Here is a 20,746-nt window from a genome sequence, read left to right on the forward strand (position 1 = left end):
TCCAGGAGATTAAGCATAGTTTGCCCAACTCATGCAGATAACAAGGTTGAAGTCATTGTTTTAGTCTATTTGGGCTGCTAGAACATAAATGCCATAAACTGAGTAGCTAACAACAGAAATGTATTTCTCACAGTTCTGAAAGCTGAGAAGTCAAAAACCAAGGCACCCTCAGCTCAGTGTTTGGAGAGTTCTCACTTTCTAGTTCATAGGCAGCTGTCTTTTCACTGTGTTCTCACAGGGCAGGCAGGATGAGGGAGCTCTCTGGGGTCTCTTTTACAAGGGTACTTATGCCATTCATAAAGACTCCATTCTTATGACCTAAGCACCTCCCAAAGGCCCCATTTCCTAACACTATAATTGTAGGGGTTAGGATTTCAACATATGAATTTGGGGAGAGAAACGATTCAAATATTCAGTTGACAGCATTCACGTGTGCGTTAGGTAGCCAGCACAGTGTCTGTCGCCTGCCCTGCATTTGACTTATGTGAGTCAGATCAGTGTGTTAAAAACTCTGTCTGCTTGTAGACCTAGACTTAAATAGTGAGATGGGAATTGAAAGAGTAATGAATTAGGATGGCAGGATTGTTGGTGATGTTTCCAAATTTCCACTATTGGATTACAGTGTTTTTTGAAATAAGCATTTAAAATAAATAGTTATTAAACAGGATAGCAGCTCCTCTTAAATACTCTTAATTGTCATGTGTAGGTTAGTTTTGTCTCTCTGATTTTATTGTCATCCGCCCCCCACCCCGGGATGGAGGGTGGATTTCTTTTACTCTCTTGAATCCCCACAGCTTACAACGCGTTGCTTAACATACGGTGTATGTACTTGTTGATTTTAATGTATGTGTGTTTGCATATGTGCTCAGCAACTGGGTAGAGGAGGTGGGTGTGTGATGGCAGTGTGCATTCCTTCTTATCCTTTTTTCCCTTGAGTAGCTGGAGCCTGGATGCTTTCCTTCTCGGGGGAGGAGGCCGAACGGCTGACCCTTTAACAAGTTGTCCCTCACTGAACAGGTGTCTCCCCCGCCTCTCGGAAAAGAGGGATGGTTGGATACTTAGTGACATCAGAGATCGACCAATGAGAAGTCAGGTTTCGGCAGACGAGCCAATGGGCGGTCGAGGGCGGGCCCGGTTTCCTGGGAGCCCGGCGGGCCAGGCTGGTCCTCCGGACGCAGCGGAGTCTCCGCCGCTCACGCTGCCCGCGGCAGCTCCCGCGACTCCCGGCGGCTCCAGTGGCGGCGCCGTTCCCCTGCCCGCGCTTCTCCCGGACGCACGGCGCGGGCACCTCCCGCCGCAGCGCAGTTACCCCGCCGAAGGCTCCGGCGGTGGTGCAGCTCATGCCTCCCGGCGCGGAGCGCGCAGGTGGGCCAGCCGCCGTGGGGAGATAGGCCCCCGGGGGCAGCGACGGCTGGACCATGGCCCGGAGACCCGGGGCGCCGGCCGCCTATGGGGAGGACTTCTCCTTCGTCAGCCCGCTGGTTAAATACCTGCTCTTCTTCTTCAACATGCTTTTCTGGGTGAGTCTTGGGGGTTATAGGGGCACCTGGGCTGCAGGGCACTCCCTGGAGGGTTGAGTGGGCTGCCAGCTCTGAGGAGGGGTCGTTCCCAGATGCCCGGTTCAAGGCGAACGTAGTGAGCGGCACTGTCTAGTTTTCTGGGAAAATCTCACTTTGGGGTAATTTATCCTAGGCAGGGACACCCCAGTGGCGCCTTGACTGCAGAGGGTGTTGGGGTGGAGGGAATGCAAGGGATTCGGTAAAGCTTTTATGGGTAGTCTCTCGGTTTCGGATGAGGGTCTGTGTCAGGCCAAAAATGTGGGTTTGAGCGGGAGGAGCGGGTTTTCCTGTTGGCCCAAGCAGACCCTTAATACATTTACGATTGTGGGATTTTTCAGGCCTGAGGGCTGGGAGGCCTTGCTGGCAAAGAAAAAAGAGGAAGTGGGGAACCTAGACCTTTCCTCTCCCTTCCTTCGGAGAGAATGGGTTCAGGGGCTTTCATCTCTTCCTTTTGCAGGCCTCTGCCGCCCTCCCTCCAAAGGCTGAGAAAGGACAGGAATGGCCTCCAGGTGTGGATGTTTTTCCCAGAACTCACCCAAACTTTGCCCACCTTTCTCAGGACCAGGCTCAATCCCCTGGAGTTTGATATTATTTTGCTTCTTTAGATAGACCCCATGTTGGATGGGGGGAAGTCCAGGGGTCCTTTCAAAATCTCTTGATTGGAGCTGAAAAAGTAGAAAATTTCTTGGGCTGGGGCTGCCTCGATTCCCACCCCCAGTCTGCCTTCAATTGTTGAACTTGAGTAACCTGGGCAATATGTTCACCTCTGTGGGTCTCAGTCTCCTCCTCCATAAAAATCCAACCCAGCATGATCAAGGATGCTGGAAATTCTCTGCTGGAGCTGAGAATGCAGCTGGGCCAGATCATGAAATGCTAGCTCAATCCTGTTTCATGTCTCGAGAGTCCCTGAGCCTCTCTGGGTTTGAGAACATAGGGAGATCCGTTCTGCATCCCCCCCCCCCCCCCCGCCCCCCATTCCCCAGTTTCTCTTCCAGCACCAGCAACACCAGAGCTGCTGCTGCTCTGAGTCCATTACGCTTGCCCACCTCTGCTTGAGACCTAAAGTTCAGACTTGCAGGAGGGAGGAGTCTATGTTTCCTAGGAGAAGGAGCAGACTAGGCAGCTAAGCCAGTTGCTGGAAAGGTTTCACGGGGGCCATGGTGTGAACAGACACAAAGTACATACATGCTAGCCTGTTGGGAAAAATGAGAGAAATCCCAGAGAGTGGTGATGACAGCTCACTCTCAGCCATTGTACTGGGAAAAATGAAGTTTGAACTCATAACAAATTCTCAGTTTGGCAACTGGAAAAAAAAAAATTGAAGACATCTTGTCTAGAACTCTGCATTGTATACATAAGGAAGCCAAACTATAGAGATGTTCTTTTATCCTATGTCCAAAAGGGAGTTAGTGGGCTTTACCTGGTGATTTCTCTACTGAACCACAGGGGAAGTCCTTGGTTGCTGCTGTCGGTGGGGTGTTAGCAGTATTAGTAGTTAACTGGTCAACACCAGTTTCAGCTGGTGGCCAGGGAAGAAAATCTCACCACCACTCTGTCAGTCTGGGGGATGCCCTAAGGGGAAGCCCCACACCTAAGGGCAAATTCCAGAGAACCTTCTTATATGCCCACTGAGTGTGTCAGGCCAATGACATGCCATCTTTAGAGCCAGCACTAGCATCCCAGGGACCTCAGGTCCTTGTTCTAACTTCCTCTGTCAATCATGACTTTGCCTGCAACTCTGTTGAAGCCTTTGGCACTTCACCCTTATCTGTGCACCCTAGCGACAACAGCTGGGTGCATCTGTTACACTTGCCTTCACGGTCATTTTCCTGAACTTCCCCCACTCTACCCCTTTTACTAGATATGTGACTTTGGGAGGTCATAACAAGGGAGAGAGTTTGGCTCCATAGTCTCATTTTTCTTGGTTCCAATGCTTCATTCAAGGTCAGAGGACCTGGCTAACCAAGCTGGCACCATCCCAAATTAGAGAAGGGCCCCTTCTTGGCCCTACTTGAGACTCATAAAAAGTCAGAGGCACTAGAAATAGCACACCGAAGGACAAGAGGCCCAATTTCTTTCTGGCACTAACTTACTGTGTGACCCCAAGCCAATATATGTGTGTCTCTGTCCTTAAGCTTTCTCCTCTAAAGGAGAAATTTTTTTCTGCCTCTGTGAACTGTTTAAAGAGGAATGTGTCACTCTGGGGACTGTTTTCTTTCTTCAAGACCTGTAGCTAGCTCTAAGGATGCATCTTTCTTGTGTCCTGGGACCCTTGGGACATTGACCTTCCCAAGGGACAGTATTTTTTGGCATTACTGAGTGCCACTTCTCCACCAGGTCTAGACTCATAGAGTTAATCCCACTTATGGTCAGTTGGAGATGAAGAGCTATTTCCCCAGATCAGGGGTCATTTTTCCCATCCCCCTTTAGGGACTGATTATGGTGATTTCTTTTTTTAGGTTTCTCCACCATCCTAATCAAATTTCCCTTTCCTACTCAGGAGGCACCCACGGTTGGGATTGTCAGCCAACTTCTTTTCCAGGCAGAGTGTGTGTTCTGGCCAGGCGCCGGGGAGGTGTGGATGGATGGTGTTTGCATCTGTGCCTGGGTCACATTGGGAAGGCATCATCTGGGCTCATATGCAGTGGTGACAGTGGTGACCATGATGGCAGTGGTTATCCGTGCTGCTTCTCTAGGAGCCCTGACCCTTGGGGCATTTAGAGTCTGAATCAGAAAGCTCCTGGCTCCTATGGGACCAGGACCTGTTCCTTCTGTTCATGTTTCAAATCTCAATTCCTCTTTTGCCTAGGAGTTCTGGTTTTCTTTCCAGAATTGTGCGGCTGGGTTACTGATTGTTAGGATTCCATGGCTTGGAGAATTGCTCCAGGATCACAGAAGTTATAGTTTAGTCTTTCAGTTAAGAAGTAGCTGACTTTCCTTACCTCCTTGTATTAATTAGACAGCTCTGTGCAGAGGGAATGAGGGCTTCCTTAGTGGCTCAGTTGGTAAAGAATCCACCTGTGGTGCAGGAGACTGCCTGCAATATAGGAGACCCGAGTTTGATCCCTGGGTCAGGAAGATCCCCTGGAGAAGGAAATGGCAACCCACTCCAGTATTCTTGCCTGAAGAATCCCATGGACAGAGGAGCCTGGTGAGCTCCAGTCCATGGGCTGACAAAGAGTTGGACATGACTGAACACAACCTGTCTGTCTGCAGAGGGAAGACAGTGGGCTGATATACCACGCTTTGTCAGCTTGGGCATACATTGGCAGGGGCATTTTCAGTGCTGCCCACAGCAACCATCTCCCTCCTCGCTGATCCTTTTCCCATCCAGGGCAGCAGTTGGCATGACTTTTGAGTCAGGCAAAGCCTAGAAGCTCAGCTCTCCTGCCCCTGTGTCTCAGCTGTGCCTTCCTTAGTGGCAACGCTTCAAGACGCCCCCCGGCGCCTTGTGCACGTTTGATCATCAGATCTTTTTTTTTTTAACCTGTGCTGCAATTATGTGTTTCTTTATGTCTCCCTCTCTAGGCCCCTGAGGGTAGAGACTGCCTTATTTACTTCTGGGTTCTCAGTGCCCAGCTGTGTTTGGCAGAGAGTGGGTACTTATTGAATGTTTATTGAGTGGTGAAGGAGGGATCAGAGCCTACAGGGTGGAGTCAGGATGCCCTTCCTCCCTCTCTCATGGACTGTCAGGATGCAGCACAACCTTAAGTCCTCAAGCATTCTTAATTCTTAATTGGGGTTGCATCCTGTGTTCTCTTCTGCAGTGGGCCTGGCACCCTTCCCTCAAGCCAGGTCAGAAAAAATGGCAGCCATGCCCTCCATCATCTCCCTCAAGAGCATGCCTGATTACTGCCCACAGCACATATGGACCCATCCAGGTCTTCCCTGGGCTGATCCAGGGTTCTGATGAGGTATCTCCTTCAAGAAATTCACTTTCCCACCTACTTCCACTGTATTGGAATCCCCAGGGGATTCAGAATGCCCCCCAAACCACCTGCAGCACTATCTATTGTAGTCTGGCTCAGAAGCCACGAGGAAATGATCAGGCATTGGGCCTGGCAAAAGCCCCTCCTGAGTGGCAGGGTCCCTTCCTGCCCTACCCACCCCCACCTTTACCACCATGCAAGCGTGGGCACACAATCACACACACACACAACTACCTAACATGTTAGGAGACAGAGCCCATTCCCTCCCCCATTTTTTTCCTCCTTTCCCTATAGACTAGGCAGGCTGCAATAAATGAATTATCACATGATTTTTTATAAAACAACACCACCACCACCAAGAATGAATACAGAACCACACTCTTTGTTGTCAGGTCACACACATGCCTCCTCAACTCCCTAAATAGCTCTATTTGCCTTGTACCAAGTAGAAAATCATAGACTTCAAGCAGCCTTTAAAAAGGATAAAAGAGAAGCATCTCTTAGAGTTGCGATAGCAAGCTATGTGTCAGGCTGGCGACTCCAGGTGGTGAGTCTGAGTGTTTATACCATTATGAGCCCTTGTGAACTCCCCTTCCTCGTTTATAACCTTGGAGAACCAAAACCAGCCATGGCCTAAAAGGAGCTAAAGGGTTGGCCCAGACCCTTGGAGAGGAAAGAGCTCTGTGGACTCCACTCCAGCCGAGGAAAGAGCCCTAGGGACTCCACTCCAGCTGGACAATTCCATCCTATCCAGCGGGAGAGAGCCAACAGTCAGTCCCACATGGAGAGTTGCCACCTTAGAAATCCCAGAACAGTGGTGCCAGGATGGCTGCTGAAGGACTGGTGTGTACAGATCCCAGGTAGTGAGAGAGGGGGCCCTGCTTTAGGGCTTGCAGGCTATGATTTTTTTTACTTCATCCAGAAATAAGGACAGAAAGGACTGAGAAGCGGAAGGTGCAGACCCCTCCCTCCCAACATCCTTCTGGCAGTGGGTGGAGGGGATAGTAGTTTGAGCCCCACGCAGGGAATCACTCTACTCCCAGCTGTCTCCCACTGGCACCATCAAGAGGGGGAAAGATTCATTCCAAAGAAAAGGTGAGAAAGATCCACCCAGTTCATGCTGACTAGGCTTTTTATTTTAATTTTTAACTTTTTTTTCAAGACTTTATGTGGACCATTTTTTACTAATAAAAGTGTTTACTGAATTTGTTACATTATGATTTCTGTTTTATGTTTTGGTTTTTTGGCCATAAGACATGTGAGATCTTAGCTCCCCGGCCAGGGATTGAACCCATGCCCCTTGCATTGGAAGGCAAAGTCTTAACCACTGGACTACCAGGAAAGCCCCTAGATTGGACTTTAGAATGTGGGAGGTGGACAGGCCAGGCTTCTTCTCGGGGGCTGGTTGCCCCTAGTGGTGATGCTCCCATTGGCCCTGGTTCCCAGGACTTCCCTCTGAGTCCTGCAGGGCCCTCCTGATGCTATTTTACTTCCCCTGCCTGAGCCCCGCCATTTGGAGATTACCAGCTGCTCACCCAAGACAACTGCAGGAAGCTCCTTCCGACCTCACACGAGGCCCTGAAGTGAACGCACACGCCCTGGAGCTGCTATGAGGCAGAGCAGGAGACAGCCATGTGACCAAGGTCATGAGGCTGTGGAGCCAGATGGACATACCTCCCAGTCCCACTTTAGCCACTAACTGAGTGAATTCTCCCAGTTCTGTAAAGTGAAAATCCTAACACCCTCTTGGGCTTGTGGCCATAGTGTGTATACAGTGGTTAGTCCAGTGCCTGGCCTTTTAGCCCTTGAAAAAAGGTAGCTGTTACCATCGTTGTTAGAATTGGCTCATCAAGGTCACCTGTTGGGGAAGGACTTGGAGAGCCAGGATGAGTGCTCCTCCTGACAAATGACAGGTGTGTGGGGACTCAGTTTTGGCTGGGACCAACCTTGAACCTGACTTCCTTCAGCCTCAAATGCCCGTGCTCACATTCCTGCTGTTAGCCAGAAGGTGATAATGATTAATGGTGTCATTGTATTTTATAGTTTACAGAGACGTTTCCTGTATATCATGGGAACAGGCTCCACTGTTGTCTGAGGACCTTCCCCAGGTCCACTCCTCAGAGCTTTTCACATTGCATTGGTTTTAATCCAATGGAAACGGCCTCAAGAACTAATCTGCCTGTAATTATGGACATAAGAGCCAGTAGACCTCTTGTCCAGGATCTTACCTGGGGGCCCTTCCCACTTGGTGCTGTGAATTAGTGTGCCAGGGGCTGGAATAAGGGTCTTCCTCACAACCATCAGTTCATGACTGTCTTTTCCTGATTTACAGGGAAAAAAAAGGTCAAATAATCGAGTGACTTTTCTCTGTTTTCTGTTATCTCCCATCTTCTTTCCAAGACCACAGCTGCTTATCTGCCGTCAAGGGCACAGAGAAGAGGACATGTAGCAGCAAGGCTTCTGGAAAACTAGGAAACTATTTAGAGTATTGCCATACTGTTTTATGAGATGCTGAGACATGTGGCTAACAGTCAAATCATCTGTTAGTAAAATTATTCCTTATTTCTAGGATAGAAATTAGTATGTCATGTTCCCTCTCGTGACACACTGGGAAGGACACATTATCTGTGTTAATACTCCTGTCAAAAGTGCATCATCTGGATCAGATTGGGAAGAAACAATCCAACATCCAAACTGAGGGACGTTAAGCCAAACCACTGGCCTGGACTTACCAAAAAAAAAAAAAAAAACAGTATCAAAAGGAAGCATATCAGAACATGTATTGGCAATGATGTGGAGAAATTGGAATCCTGTACATTGCTGGTGGGAATGTGAAATGGTGCAGCTACTGTGGCAAAAACTTGGTAGCACCTCAAAAAATTAAACATAAAATTACCCTATGACCTGGCAATTGCACTCCAGGGTCTATACCCAAAAGAACAGCAAACAGGAGGTACTCAAACAAAAACTTGTACATGGATATTCATGGCAACACTATTCACAGTAGCCAAAAGGTGGAAACAACCCACATGTCCATCAGCGGATGAATGGAAAAACTAACTGGGTTCCATCCATACAGTGGGATATTACTAGGCCTTAAAAGGTAATGAAGTCCTGATACATGCTACAACACTGATGAACCTTGGAAACATTAGAGGATAGACACCAAGAGCCACATATTATATGATTCCATTTATAGAAAATGTGCAGAATAGGCAAATCCATAGAGATAGAAAGCAGACCTGTGGTTGCCAAGGGTTGGAGGAGTGGAGGGAGTGGGGAGTGACCATTTAATGGGTACAGGAGTTGTATCTGGGGTGAAGAAACTGTCCTGGAGCCTGATAATGGTGGTGGTTGCCTAGCAATATGCATGTATTTATGGCCACTGAACTGCACCCTTTAAAATGGTTAATTTTGTGGTATACGTACTTTACCACGATTTTTTAAGTCAGTGTCTTGAGAAACCAAATACAAAGAAAAGAAAAAAAGCTGTGAAACTGTCCCAAGCTAAAGGAGACCTGATGCATGAATCACTAAATGCATGGTCCTTGACTGGAAGCTGAATCAGGAAAAAAGGGGGGGAAAGCAGTTATAAAAGACATTATTGGGATAATTGGGCAAAGTTAAATATGAATATAAATTAGATAGCAGTAGTACCATATTAAAGCTTCAAAAAGAATCTAATACATCAAGATTGCATTCGGTATACCAAGAGAGCACTGTAGCTTCTCAGTGTCCTGTCACCCGAACATTTTTAAGTTCTACTGCCATTTCTTGGTGTAAGGAGAAAACACCCTGATTAAAGGTTGTAAAACTGTAGGCAAGTGAATCCCAGTTTAAGAAAATATGATATTACAAAGTGTGGACTTACATGACTAACAAATTGAGAGTGACTTTTTTTTTAATAGATTTCAATTTTTAGAACAGTGTTAGTTTTATAGGAACTTTGAGAAGATGGTACAGAGAGTTCCCATATACCCCACATCCAGTGTCTCTTGTTTATTAACATCTTACATGAGTATGATGCTGCTTCCCAGGTGGCACAGTGGTCAAGGATCTGCCTGCCAACACAGGAGACTCAAGAGACACAGGTTTGATCCCTGGGTCAAGAAGATCTCCCAGAGTAGGAAATGACAACCCATTCCAGTGTTCTTGCCTAGAAAATCCCATGGACAGAGGAGCCTGGTCAGCTACAGTCCATGGGGTTGGTTGCAAAGAGTCAGACACAACTGAGCAACTGAGCACACACAGGAAAAATCTGGAATGAACTTTTCAGCCAACCTGATACATTTATTACATTAAGGTCCATGCTTTATTCAGCTTCCCTTAGTTTTTACTTAATGCCCTTTTTGTGTTCTAGGATCCCATCCAGGATACCAAATTTCATTTATTGTCATGTCTCCTTAGGTTTTTGTTGGCTGTGGCAGTGTCTCAGAATTTCCTTGTTTTTGAAGCCTTTGACAGTTTGGAGGAGTACTGGTCATCTTGTCCCTCTACTGGAACTTGCCTATGTTTTCTTATAATTATACTGGGGTTATGGGTTTGGGGAAGGAAGACCACGGAAGGGAAGTGCCATTTCACATAATCTCATATATCAATGACCTCTGCTGATGTTGACTTTGATCATCTGGCTGAGAGAGTTAGGCTTCTCCACTGTAAAGTTAGTTTTTTCCCCACCCTTTCCAGTCTGTTCCCTTTGGAAACAAGTTACTGGGTGCAGCCCACACTTGGAAGTGGGGAATTGTGTTCCACCTCACTGACACTGCAGTGAGTGATAGTCGCTCAGTCATATGTAACTCTGTGTGACCCCATGGACTGTAGCCCACCAGGCTCCTCTGTCCATGGGATTTCCCAGGCAAGGATACTGGATGGGTTGCCATGCCCTTCTCCAGATGCTGTAGTACCTCCATAAAATATTTGGAATTCTGTGTGAGAGATTTGTCTTTTCTCCCATTTATTAAGTCATTTATATCAGTATGGACTCATGGATATTTATTTTATATTTGGGGTAACAATTCCATACCTTTTTATTTTGATATCTCTTTGGCACGGCCACACCAATGTGGGGTTTTGTTTTTTATTTTTGAGCGTTTCCTTACCTTCTGGCACCACAAGATGCTCCAGACTTACCTATTTCCTGCCCCAGTCCTAGGATCAGCCATTTCTCCAAGGAGCCCAGCAGATGGCTATTTTCATTATAAGGTGATTACTCACCTTACATAAGGATAAAGGTACTGGTGCGGGCAAATTATTTTATATAATTTGATGGACAACTCTTCAGGAACATGCCTTTGGCTGGACTCAGCTATTTTAAAAACTGTGTCTAGCATTTGAAAGTTTCCAGTGAGGCTTCATTCTAGCCAGAATATGAAAAGCTATTCTAAGAAGAGAAGTGTCTTTATCTCCATTCTCATCGTGAAAGGAGGTCACTGGTGATATTGTGGGATGTCACAAGGATTCTGTAGCAAAGACTGATATGGTGTAGACGGTACCCAACTGAGACTGGAAATGAGGTTTAGTCCGGATGTTGCCACTGCACCCATGTGCATTTGGTCAAATATCACTTTGCTCTTTTGGCCTCATCTATTAAAAAAAAAAAAAAGTGAGTGGCTGGGCTCATTCCTAAGGTTCTATTCAGCTCGAAAATGCTAAGCTAATAACAGCAGTACTCACTTTGGAATGGCAGCAGCTCTGAGGAATTCAGGGTGGGAGATGTGGTCAGGAATAGAAGTGTCAAAGAGCAAGCTGTGACTTCAGGATAAAGGGGCAAATCAATGACAGAAATGCAGAATTTCAGAGGTAGCTAGTGAGCTTCCAAGTAAGCAGGATCATTAATGATCATATTAAGTGTTCATGATCATATTAATGTGTTAACTTTCTTTTTCACATAACGAGCACCTGCTGCTCTAGATCCCTGGTCAAGTGTGCTTGAGGCTGGTGGTTCTCAAACTTGGCTGCATGTTGGAACCACTTGGAATGCATTCAGGAACACTGTGACCTGGGTTCCAATGCCAGAGATTCTGACATACTTGGTTTGGGGTGTAGCCTAGGCATCAGGGGTTTTGAAGTTCTCCTCCACGCCACCCCCCCCCATTCTAATGGCAGCCAACCTCAAAAAGCACTGCCTTAGGCGCTCCTGCCCTGTCCCACATGACAGATATGTCTCCTTAAGGGCAGGGACCACATCTTGCTCATCTCTGCAGTCCTCAGAATGTCTCCTGCATAACAGCTGATGAATTGGATTTGGAGAGTGTATTTGTTTCCTATTCCTGCTGTTAACAAATTGCCACAAACTGAATGGTTTAATATAACACAAATTAGTTTTCTTATAGTTCTGGAGGCCAGAAGTCCCAAACAGGTCTCACTGAGCTGAAATCAAGACGTCAGCAGGCATGATTCCCTCTGGAGGCCTTAAGGAAGAATCTAGTTCCTTGCCTTCTCCAGCTTTTAGAGGCTGTTCGCGGTCCTCGGCTTATGACACACACTTCAGCCCCTGCTTCCGCTCTCATACACATCTCCTCCTCTACTCTGACCCTCTTGCCTCCTTCTTATAAGGTCCCTTGTGATTATTTTGGGCCAACTGGGATAATCTCCCCATCATAAGGTCCTTAAGTGAATCACATTTGCACAGCCCCGCCAGCCATGTAAGGTAACATTTTCACGGGTTCTGGGAATTAGGACAGGACATCTTTGCAGGGACACTATTCTACCTACCACAGATAGAGACAGAGCAACTGCTACAATTACAAGCCCACCCATGGAATGAAGTTACCATGGGACACGTGGCGTCTCTTTACTTTCCCTTTCTTGTTTTAGTTGTGTGGGGATTTAATCAGAGACCGTCTTTGTGAAAAGTTTTACACCCCAGTGAAAATTTAACATGTGAAAAAACAGCGAGGAGCCTGTTTAACTAAAGAGCAGATACGTATTTTTAAATGACTCAGTAAAGTGATATTCAGAACCAGAATTGGCTGTGGTGAGTTTTAAAGGGTAGACAGAGATGCCTGATCACTCTGGCAAAGGGCTTGTGTCTCTGGGATGGCAGGATGACCGGGATCTCTGTTGTGGGTTTTCCTCACCTCCCACCCACTGCCCCTTGCTCCCTAAGCCTGGCTGTGCTGTGGGACAAGAAGCCAGCTGGCACCTCCAGCCCCTCCCACAGCTCTCTGCAAGCAGCTCCCTCGCTCCTGGACACAGAGTGTGAGGGCCAGCACATAACACATGGGGTCCCGAGGCAGAGGTGATGCCAAACAATTGGGGACCAAAGAGAAGGATCCTAAAAAGACATGGTTTTAGACAAGGTTTTCCCATTTTCTGCTGAATGCACCAGCTGGTACAATTCAACAAAGAAAATATCTCTCTACCAAGGGCCTAGTCTGACCTGTTGACCTGCTGCTGGGGCTCAACTCCCTTCTCCCACCAAAGCCCCAAGATGTTTCTTTCTTCTGTGCTGCAGGACAGCGGAATCCAGCCAGCCCTGTCCTTCCCCACTGAACTGGTCAAGTTCCTGCTGAGAACTCCCTCCAACCAGAGCGTGGCCCCAGCTATTGCCATGGTGACAGCCAGCTGCTGCTTAGCACCAGCCTGGGGTCTGGGCACAAAGGAAGGGTGCGCACCCTGGGTCACCCTGCACTCCTGGAGGCCTGCGGCGAGGGCACAGAGAAGGCCCCTTTAGGGAGCCCTGGTGGTCTTTGATGGGTTTGTTTTCTCAGAGAGAAGCCAGGAAGTTTGAAAGGTCTAAATGTCTCTGTTTCCTCACCCTGGAATCAGACTTTATAAAGTTTCCTTTGTAAGGTAGTTCTGCTATTTCACACCAACGCATTCATGTGCAAGCATTCTTTCACTCTGGTTTGCACTTTCATTCTTACATTTGACACCACATTGACCTCCAAGAGGGTTAGAGAGCTGGGAGCATCTACTCAGGCCTGCTTCAGCTTGAAGACCTTCCCTTTGAAGTAGCTGGATTTAAATTCAGAAATTCACAGTTTCAATGTGACCCTGGGCAAGTTAACCATTAGTAATGATTTGTTGTTAGTTGCTAAGTCATGTCTGACTCTTTTGTGACCCCATGGACTGCAGCCCACCAGGCTCCTCTGTCCACTGAATTTCCTAGGCAAGAATACTGGAGTGGGTTGCCATTTCCTTCTCCAAGGGATCTTCCCAGCACAAGGATCAAACCCTCACATCTCCTGCTTGGCAGGCAGATTCTTTACCACTGAGCCACCTGGGAAGCCCCAATTAGTAATGATAGATAATATTTATTACTAGGCATTTTGCTAAATGCTTTCCATGCATTCTTTTGTTTCATCTCCACAGTAATCTTATTAGATATAGTTATTTTAAATTCCCATCTTCAGGACTTCCCTGATGGTCTAGTGCTTAAGAATCCACCTGCCAACGCAGAGGACACGGGTTTGATCCCTGGTCCAGGAAGATTCCACATGCTTCAGGGCAACTAAGCCTGTGTGCCACAACTACTTAGCCCTCTCTCTAGAGCCTGAGAGCCACAACTACGGAGACTGTGTGCCTAGAGCCTGTGCTCTGCAACAAGAAAAGCCACTGCAGTGAGAAGCCCACACACCATAACAAAGAGTAGCCTCCACTCGCTGCAACTAGAGAAAAGCCCACACAGCAACAAAGACCCAACACAGCCAAAAAGAACAATGGCAACAAAAAACAAAAAACTCCCCAGATGCAGGAACTGAAGTTCAGAGAGTTGTCCAGCATGGGCTCAGATTCACCTCACTCTGCAGCCCGTGTTCCTAATTGCTGTTCTGTATTAACCTTGCATTGCCTTAACTTCCTCATCTGTAAGATGGGGAGAATAGCTGCCTCACCAGATAACTGTTGCAAGAATTAAATGTGATCATCCTGATACAGGCTTTTCATGGAGGTAATGCCCTTCCAGATTCTATCAACAGTATCACTGGGGAGAAAAAAGATGCTCATTTCTGGTCCAGAAAGAGTCGTCATCCTCCTCCTCTCCTCCAAGGGTACTCATGGCTCTCAGGGCTCCCCAGTTTCCAAAACCTCAGAGTGTGGCTCCTTCCCTGTCTCCACAGGTGATTTCCATGGTGATGGTGGCTGTGGGCGTCTACGCTCGGCTGATGAAGCACGCAGGTGAGCTACAGTTCCTGTCCATCTCCCCATGACTCTTGCCTGCCCCTTTCTCCTCTGCCTCTTTCAGCCCTGGCCCTTCAGCCCTCCTCCCCACAGACGCTATGGAGCCATGGGGGGCAGTCACCCTCTAGCCAAATCCTGGTGGCTTACTCTGCCTGGCCACCCAAGCCAGTTTACCTGGATTTCCCTGAGCTCTCTCGAATCTTCTGAGATCCGCCTGCATTTTAGGCTTAGGGCATATCTAGGGAAGAAGGTAGGCTTCTGGGTGCAAAGACTAACGAGAGGCTTCAGCCCTCCCTTCGCTCTGTTCCGGAGAAACTCAACCTCCATTCCTGTTCCTCTACACGAAGTCTCCAGGAAACAGAATCTGCAAAAGCCAGCAAGCCTAATGCCATTCTAATTCTTTTCTGGAGCGAAAGTGGTTCCTCCTCTCTTAAGCCTGGGAATAAAGGCTGTTACTTTGTTAGTTCCTCAAATGAAAGGCCACAGACTGTTCTGGGCCTTTGGTGTTCTCCCCATGGGAGGGCAGTACTGCTCCCTGTAGCCTTTACCTAGCCACTCTGGAGAGTCCCGCCAGGGGATGAGGACAGTTCTGGGGGCGCCCCACCCTACGCCTGGTACCCTACTCAGTGGGCACCAGCTCAGACTGAGAGACAGCCCCTCCCCCAGAGGCGGCGCTGGCCTGCCTGGCTGTGGACCCGGCCATCCTGCTGATCGTGGTGGGCGTCCTCATGTTCCTGCTCACCTTCTGCGGCTGCATCGGCTCTCTCCGTGAGAACATCTGCCTCCTGCAGACGGTGAGTGGTCAGGGGCGACCTCCTGGGAAGGCCCGGGCGCCTCCTCCCTGTGCTTCTCCTTCCTGAAACCTTTCAGTTTCTTTTGTCCCTTGCTGCCCCCAAGGTCTGTGCTGTCCCCTCCTCCCTGTAGAGCTCAGCCCAGGGAACCCAGCAAGGGCGACCACCCCAGGACAGCATCCCAGAGGCAGCTGCCTTTACTGTGTGTGTGTGGGGCAGGGGGCGGTGTCTGGGAGAAGTGGCCTGTGGCCCCCCAGTCCTCCCTGTGGCCCTGGGAAACTCCTGCCCAGCGCAGTAATAGACTGTCTCCTCTTCCCACCTGCTCCCCCACAGTTCTCCCTCTGTCTCACCATCGTGTTCCTGCTACAGCTGGCAGCTGGGGTCCTGGGCTTCGTCTTCTCAGACAAGGTAACTCTGGGAGTCACAGGGCCTACGCAGATGTGAACCAGAGGGAGGAAGGGAAGGTTCCTGCCTGTGCTCAGCCTGACTAATTAACCACAGTGGTCCTTCCCCTGAGGAGCATTAGCCTTTGAAAGATTGTCCTTAGGGATGAATGAATGCTCTTTAAAGTCACCATATTTAAAGAGGATTTCAAGATTGTAAGGTGTTTTCCTCTGACAGCCTGAGAGGCCAACAGGGAAATAAATTCTATGAACCCAAAGTTAAAATACTCTGCAAACTTTAATGGCAAATGATTGAGTAAAATTCAGTTATCAAGTGGATCACAGACAACATGAAGAGCCTATTATTTCTTTTAAAAATTATTTATTGGGATAAACAAAAGTAAAAAAAAGGGGAAGTAAACAAGACTTTATTTATTTATTTTGGTGTAGAACATTTATTTATTTATTCCATGGAACACTCAAAGTTTAGATCAGTGGGAATTTTAATCAGAGTATTGTACATTTTCTTCCCACATATATCACTTTATATTAGGAAATGACATTGTGATCCATTTCACTACAATATTACAAAATATTTACAAGAAAATATTAAAAATAACTCAAACATGAAAGGCAAGATGGGGGTGAAATAGACTTTAAACAGCTCTCACCATATCTGGAAGCGGTCAGCCATTCAGTGGCAGCCCTTTTAATTAAAAACCATACTTTCTTTCCAAAAGGGCAGATGATTGCCAGGGGCAGAGTACAGGACTGTGGATAAGAAATTTTGAGAAAAGTAATGAAGCAGGGAGGAAGAGAGCATGCTTAAACTATGAAATTGAGAGCCACTGAGTCAATTCAGAATGTCCTAGTCCTTCTGGCTTAATAAAATCCTAAAAATGATACAGAGAAAAGATCTGTACTCAAAAACATTTGAGTCTAAAGAGATGCAATTCTCTTATGGCCACTAGAGGTCAGTGTATTAGCTCAGTTAGTCGTTTTCTACTAAAAAACAATCCACCCCCTCAACACACACACAAACTAGTTTCACTGCTTTACATCAGTCAAGTATTTTGTGTAATAGTACTCAGAGACAGATAAATATTGACTTATCTTGAAATGTGGCTCTAAGACATGGCAACAGTAGATCAGCATTTTTCTTGCCCACAGGTACCTGGGAGCCCAGGGATGCATGGGCTTCGGAACTGGCCCTCTTCCCTGCTAGGACTTGGTTCTGACTTCAGGGTTAACTTAAAGAAAGAAAGATGAGCACCGTCTATTGCTGTTTCTGCAGGGGAGCACGTTAAGGGCTAGTCCTGTGTTCTGATTCCCTCCTCATGTTTCTGGCAGGTGCGGGGCAAAGTGAGTGAGATTATCAATAATGCCATCGTGCACTACCGAGATGACTTGGACCTTCAGAACCTCATAGATTTTGGCCAGAAGGAGGTATGGGTTGAGGAGCCGGGGTGATCATATAGTGGTCTGGGAAGCTATGGGTAAAAGTTAATGCCATCCCAAGAGACAACTCACCCTCAAGGTCTGTGGGCTTTTTCATTACCTGATAAGTAATGGATTCTGGGAAAGGGTTTGGCAAAAAAGCCACACATAACTTTAAAAGTACTTTTATAGGCACAGAACAGTATATATAGTAACCTACCAATTGTGTAAAAGAAAAGAGGAAAGAATATATATTCATATTTTACAAAAGGAATCTGGAAGGATATAAAAGAAACCATTATAAATGGCTACTCATGGGAGGGAACTGGCAAATTTTTTTAGTATCACCAATGAGAAAGTTAAATTTTTTAAATTGTGGTAAAATATACATAATATCAAATTTACCATTTTAAGTATACAGATCTGTAGCATTAAGTACATTCACACTGTTGTATAGCCATCATCACTATCCATCTCCAAAACTTTCTTCCCAAACTGAAACTCCATACCCATTAAACACTAACTCTCCATTTCCCCACTCCTCCTAACAACCACCATTCTATTTTCTGTCTCTATGAAATTCTGTCTCAATGAATACTGTGTTTGTCCTTTTGTGACTGGCTTGTTTCACTTAGCATGTCCTCAGGGTTCATCTATGTTGTGGGTTGTTCCAAAATTTCCTTGCTTTATAAGGCTGAATAATATTCCATCATATGTATATACCACACTTCGTTAATCCATTTGTCTTTTGGTGCACACTTTGGGTCACTTCTGTATTTTGGCTCTTGTGAATAATGCTGCTGTGAGTCAGAAGTTATATTTGAAACAAAAGTGCTTTTGAGAGTAGTGCTGAGTTTGCCTTCACTTGGTGTAACACCCTTAACTTGGATCCTATTTGCTTTCATGGTGTAATTATGGGCCCACAACATTGAAGAGTTCCCTCCTGTGCTTTCTCTACATTAAGACAAATGTTTGTAGCACTGATCCTTTGATTATTTCAGCCAGTATTTGGGGAACATATCCTTTTGCCAGGCTCTATGCTTCCTTGGTGACTCAGTAGTAGAGAATCTGCCTGCCAATGCAGGAGACATGGGTTTGATCCCTGGGTTGGGAAGATCCCCGAAGAAGGAAATGGCAACCCACTCTAGTATTCTTGCCTGGAAAATCCCATGGATGGAGGAGCCTGGCAGGCTACAGTCCATGGGGTCACAAAGAATCAGACACAACTTAGCAACTAAACAACAAATGCTATGCAAGACTGCAAAACCAGAAACTGCCCTCAAGGAGCTGATAGTTGAGTGTGTAAAACAAAATATATACACAAGAAGTTATAACAAAACACATAAAGTAACAGAAATTAAGAAGAGATAACTTCTTCAGGTGAAAGTCACTGAGAAGCTTGAGCTCAAAGTTTTAAGGCTGTGTTTAAACACAGCTTGAACTTACAAGTAGAAGCTTGCCATAGACTTCTGGTTGCTTTGAGAGTTCCCTGTGTCACCTCAGTGTAAGGGGTGGGTGATTTTTAACCCCTGTGATGTGCTCTGTTGCAGTTCAGCTGCTGTGGAGGGATTTCCTACAAGGACTGGTCCCTGAACATGTACTTCAACTGTTCAGAAGACAACCCCAGCCGTGAGCGCTGTTCTGTGCCTTACTCCTGTTGCTTGCCTACCCCCAACCAGGTGAGCACACGTCCCACCTCATTTCCTCCCACAGTGATCTGAGTTACTTTCTGATTAGGGCAGCTGCCATTGGGAATCTCCATCCCCTAGCTCAGCCAGTCAGTTCTGCAGAGCAGCGGTCAGATGTTTTTTTTCACTCCAATCTGATGGCTCTGTCAGTCTTTCACTTCTATCGCCCACTTGGCGGCCCAGAAGACCCAGGTCTCTAAAGCACGGAGAACTGGACTCAGACCTCCAGAGGAAGGAAAGTCTGCATTTAGCAACTTCCAACCTAGCATCCTCCACATATATTCTATAACAATTTAGGAGTTTAGGAAGAGTGGGAGGCCCATCAGCTAGGGCCCCAAAGAAAAAGTTTTAGGAATGCAAGTCCCACTTGGCTTTTGAACTCTCTCCCCAGGCAGTGATCAACACCATGTGTGGCCAAGGTATGCAGGCCCTTGACTACCTAGAAGCTAGTAAAGTCATCTACACCAATGGCTGTATTGACAGATTGGTCAACTGGATACATAGCAACCTCTTCGTACTTGGTGGTGTGGCACTGGGCCTGGCCATCCCCCAGGTAACTTACTGCGGTTCCACAATTCTGTAAAGACTCCTTTAGTTTGGGGGAGGGCACCTGGGACTCAGCTAGGGTGTCAGGCACTAACACTGCTGAAAGGCAGGTGCTGACTGCACTGGGAAGATTGAGTCAGAGAAAACAAGGCCATCACTCATGGCTGAGGACCCAATTCTTTCTTACCTTTTCCAGCTGGTGGGAATCCTGCTGTCCATGATCCTCGTGAGTCAGATCAAAGATCAGATCAAACTACAGCTCTACAATCAGCAGCACCGGGCGGACCCCTGGTACTGAAGATCCATCCTGCACCTCCTCTGTAGGGCAACAGGCGAGCCTGATCAGCCAACAGCAGTGGTTACAGCTGCCGGCACCCAGTGGAGACTGGATTCCAGCCCTGCAAGCCACAGACCAGTGGGAGGAAGCAAACTCCAGGCAGCAGAAAGCAGGGTGCACAGGTGGCTCTAGTCTGAGAAGGATGTGCCTCCTCTCCTCATCCCAGCTCTCAGCATTATTATTCTGTATTCTCTCTAACCTCAATCATTTGGGTTTATGTTTTTGTTTTGTCTGAGACAGATGCTTGAGCAACAGCAGTTGCACAGAGTTGCGGGGGCACTGGGCTTTTCACCAAGCCATGACAACTTGACGGCCCTACTAGGGCTGCTACTGAGCTTGACCAACATACTCAGATTCTTGCTGTTGCCAGCGAGCCCTGCCTGGAGTCCAGTTGGCATGATACCAGCTCCAGAAGGGACTGGGGCGGAGCAGGCAATGAGCCTGGGGGTCGACTGGGGACAGCAGTCTGTATTGGGTAGGAGTGGAAGGCGATGTGTTTACTAACTGCCTGTCCTGCCACCCTCCCAGGTAGTCAGAGTGAGCTACATCCTGCCCCTCCCTCATTTCCATGGAAACGTGGCAGCAAGGGCAAGGGGTACAACAGCAACGAAATTCATCTCTTCTCCTTTCCCTTAAAAAATGTTTGGAACCATAGTCTATATTCTGCAGCCAGCAGAGGTGGGACTGAGCCATAGGCGCCCTTGAATCCCACCCTGTATGGCCCTCCCTGCCCAGTAAGTGGATTTTCTTTCTAAACATTGGCAGTGTGCAGAGAAAGAGAAATTAACACCCGCCCACCACCGCCATTCCTCTGCAGCAAAGCTCAGTGTAAGCAGGGATCTTGCTGGGGCTGGGGGAGCCAGAAATGGCAATAAAAGTTTGTTGACCTGGACCAGGCTGGACTCTGAATTTTCCATTCTGGCAACCAGAAGTTGGGGCGGGGGGGCGGTAGA

General features: G+C 47.3%; 1 protein-coding gene across 2 annotated transcripts; it reads left to right on the forward strand.

The window, feature by feature from the left end:
- Positions 1-1,190: 1,190 nt before the first annotated feature.
- TSPAN33 (tetraspanin 33) lies at positions 1,191-20,685 on the forward strand. 2 transcript variants are annotated; one of them, XM_061166411.1, is made up of 8 exons: positions 1,194-1,520; positions 14,551-14,608; positions 15,278-15,405; positions 15,736-15,810; positions 17,136-17,231; positions 18,773-18,901; positions 19,302-19,463; positions 19,653-20,685. In XM_061166411.1, exons 1-8 carry the CDS (start codon positions 1,419-1,421, stop codon positions 19,752-19,754), a joined length of 852 nt encoding a protein of 283 aa, XP_061022394.1. In that variant the 5' UTR covers positions 1,194-1,418; the 3' UTR covers positions 19,755-20,685. The 2 variants fall into 2 exon arrangements, with proteins under 2 accessions (XP_061022395.1, XP_061022394.1); XM_061166412.1 differs by lacking the exon at positions 19,302-19,463 and having other exon boundaries at positions 1,191-1,520.
- The last annotated feature ends 61 nt before the right edge of the window (positions 20,686-20,746 follow it).

This window comes from Dama dama, chromosome 18 (genome assembly GCF_033118175.1).
Source record: "Dama dama isolate Ldn47 chromosome 18, ASM3311817v1, whole genome shotgun sequence".
NCBI classification, from domain to species: domain Eukaryota; kingdom Metazoa; phylum Chordata; class Mammalia; order Artiodactyla; family Cervidae; genus Dama; species Dama dama.

Bases quoted from the DNA above. Each gene is read 5' to 3' on its own strand.
- TSPAN33 (XM_061166411.1), top strand. From the start codon at position 1,419: ATGGCCCGGAGACCCGGGGCGCCGGCCGCCTATGGGGAGGACTTCTCC. The intron at 14,609-15,277 runs GTGAGCTACAGT...CCCCTCCCCCAG, and splicing joins TCGGCTGATGAAGCACGCAG to AGGCGGCGCTGGCCTGCCTG. The intron at 15,406-15,735 runs GTGAGTGGTCAG...GCTCCCCCACAG, and splicing joins ACATCTGCCTCCTGCAGACG to TTCTCCCTCTGTCTCACCAT.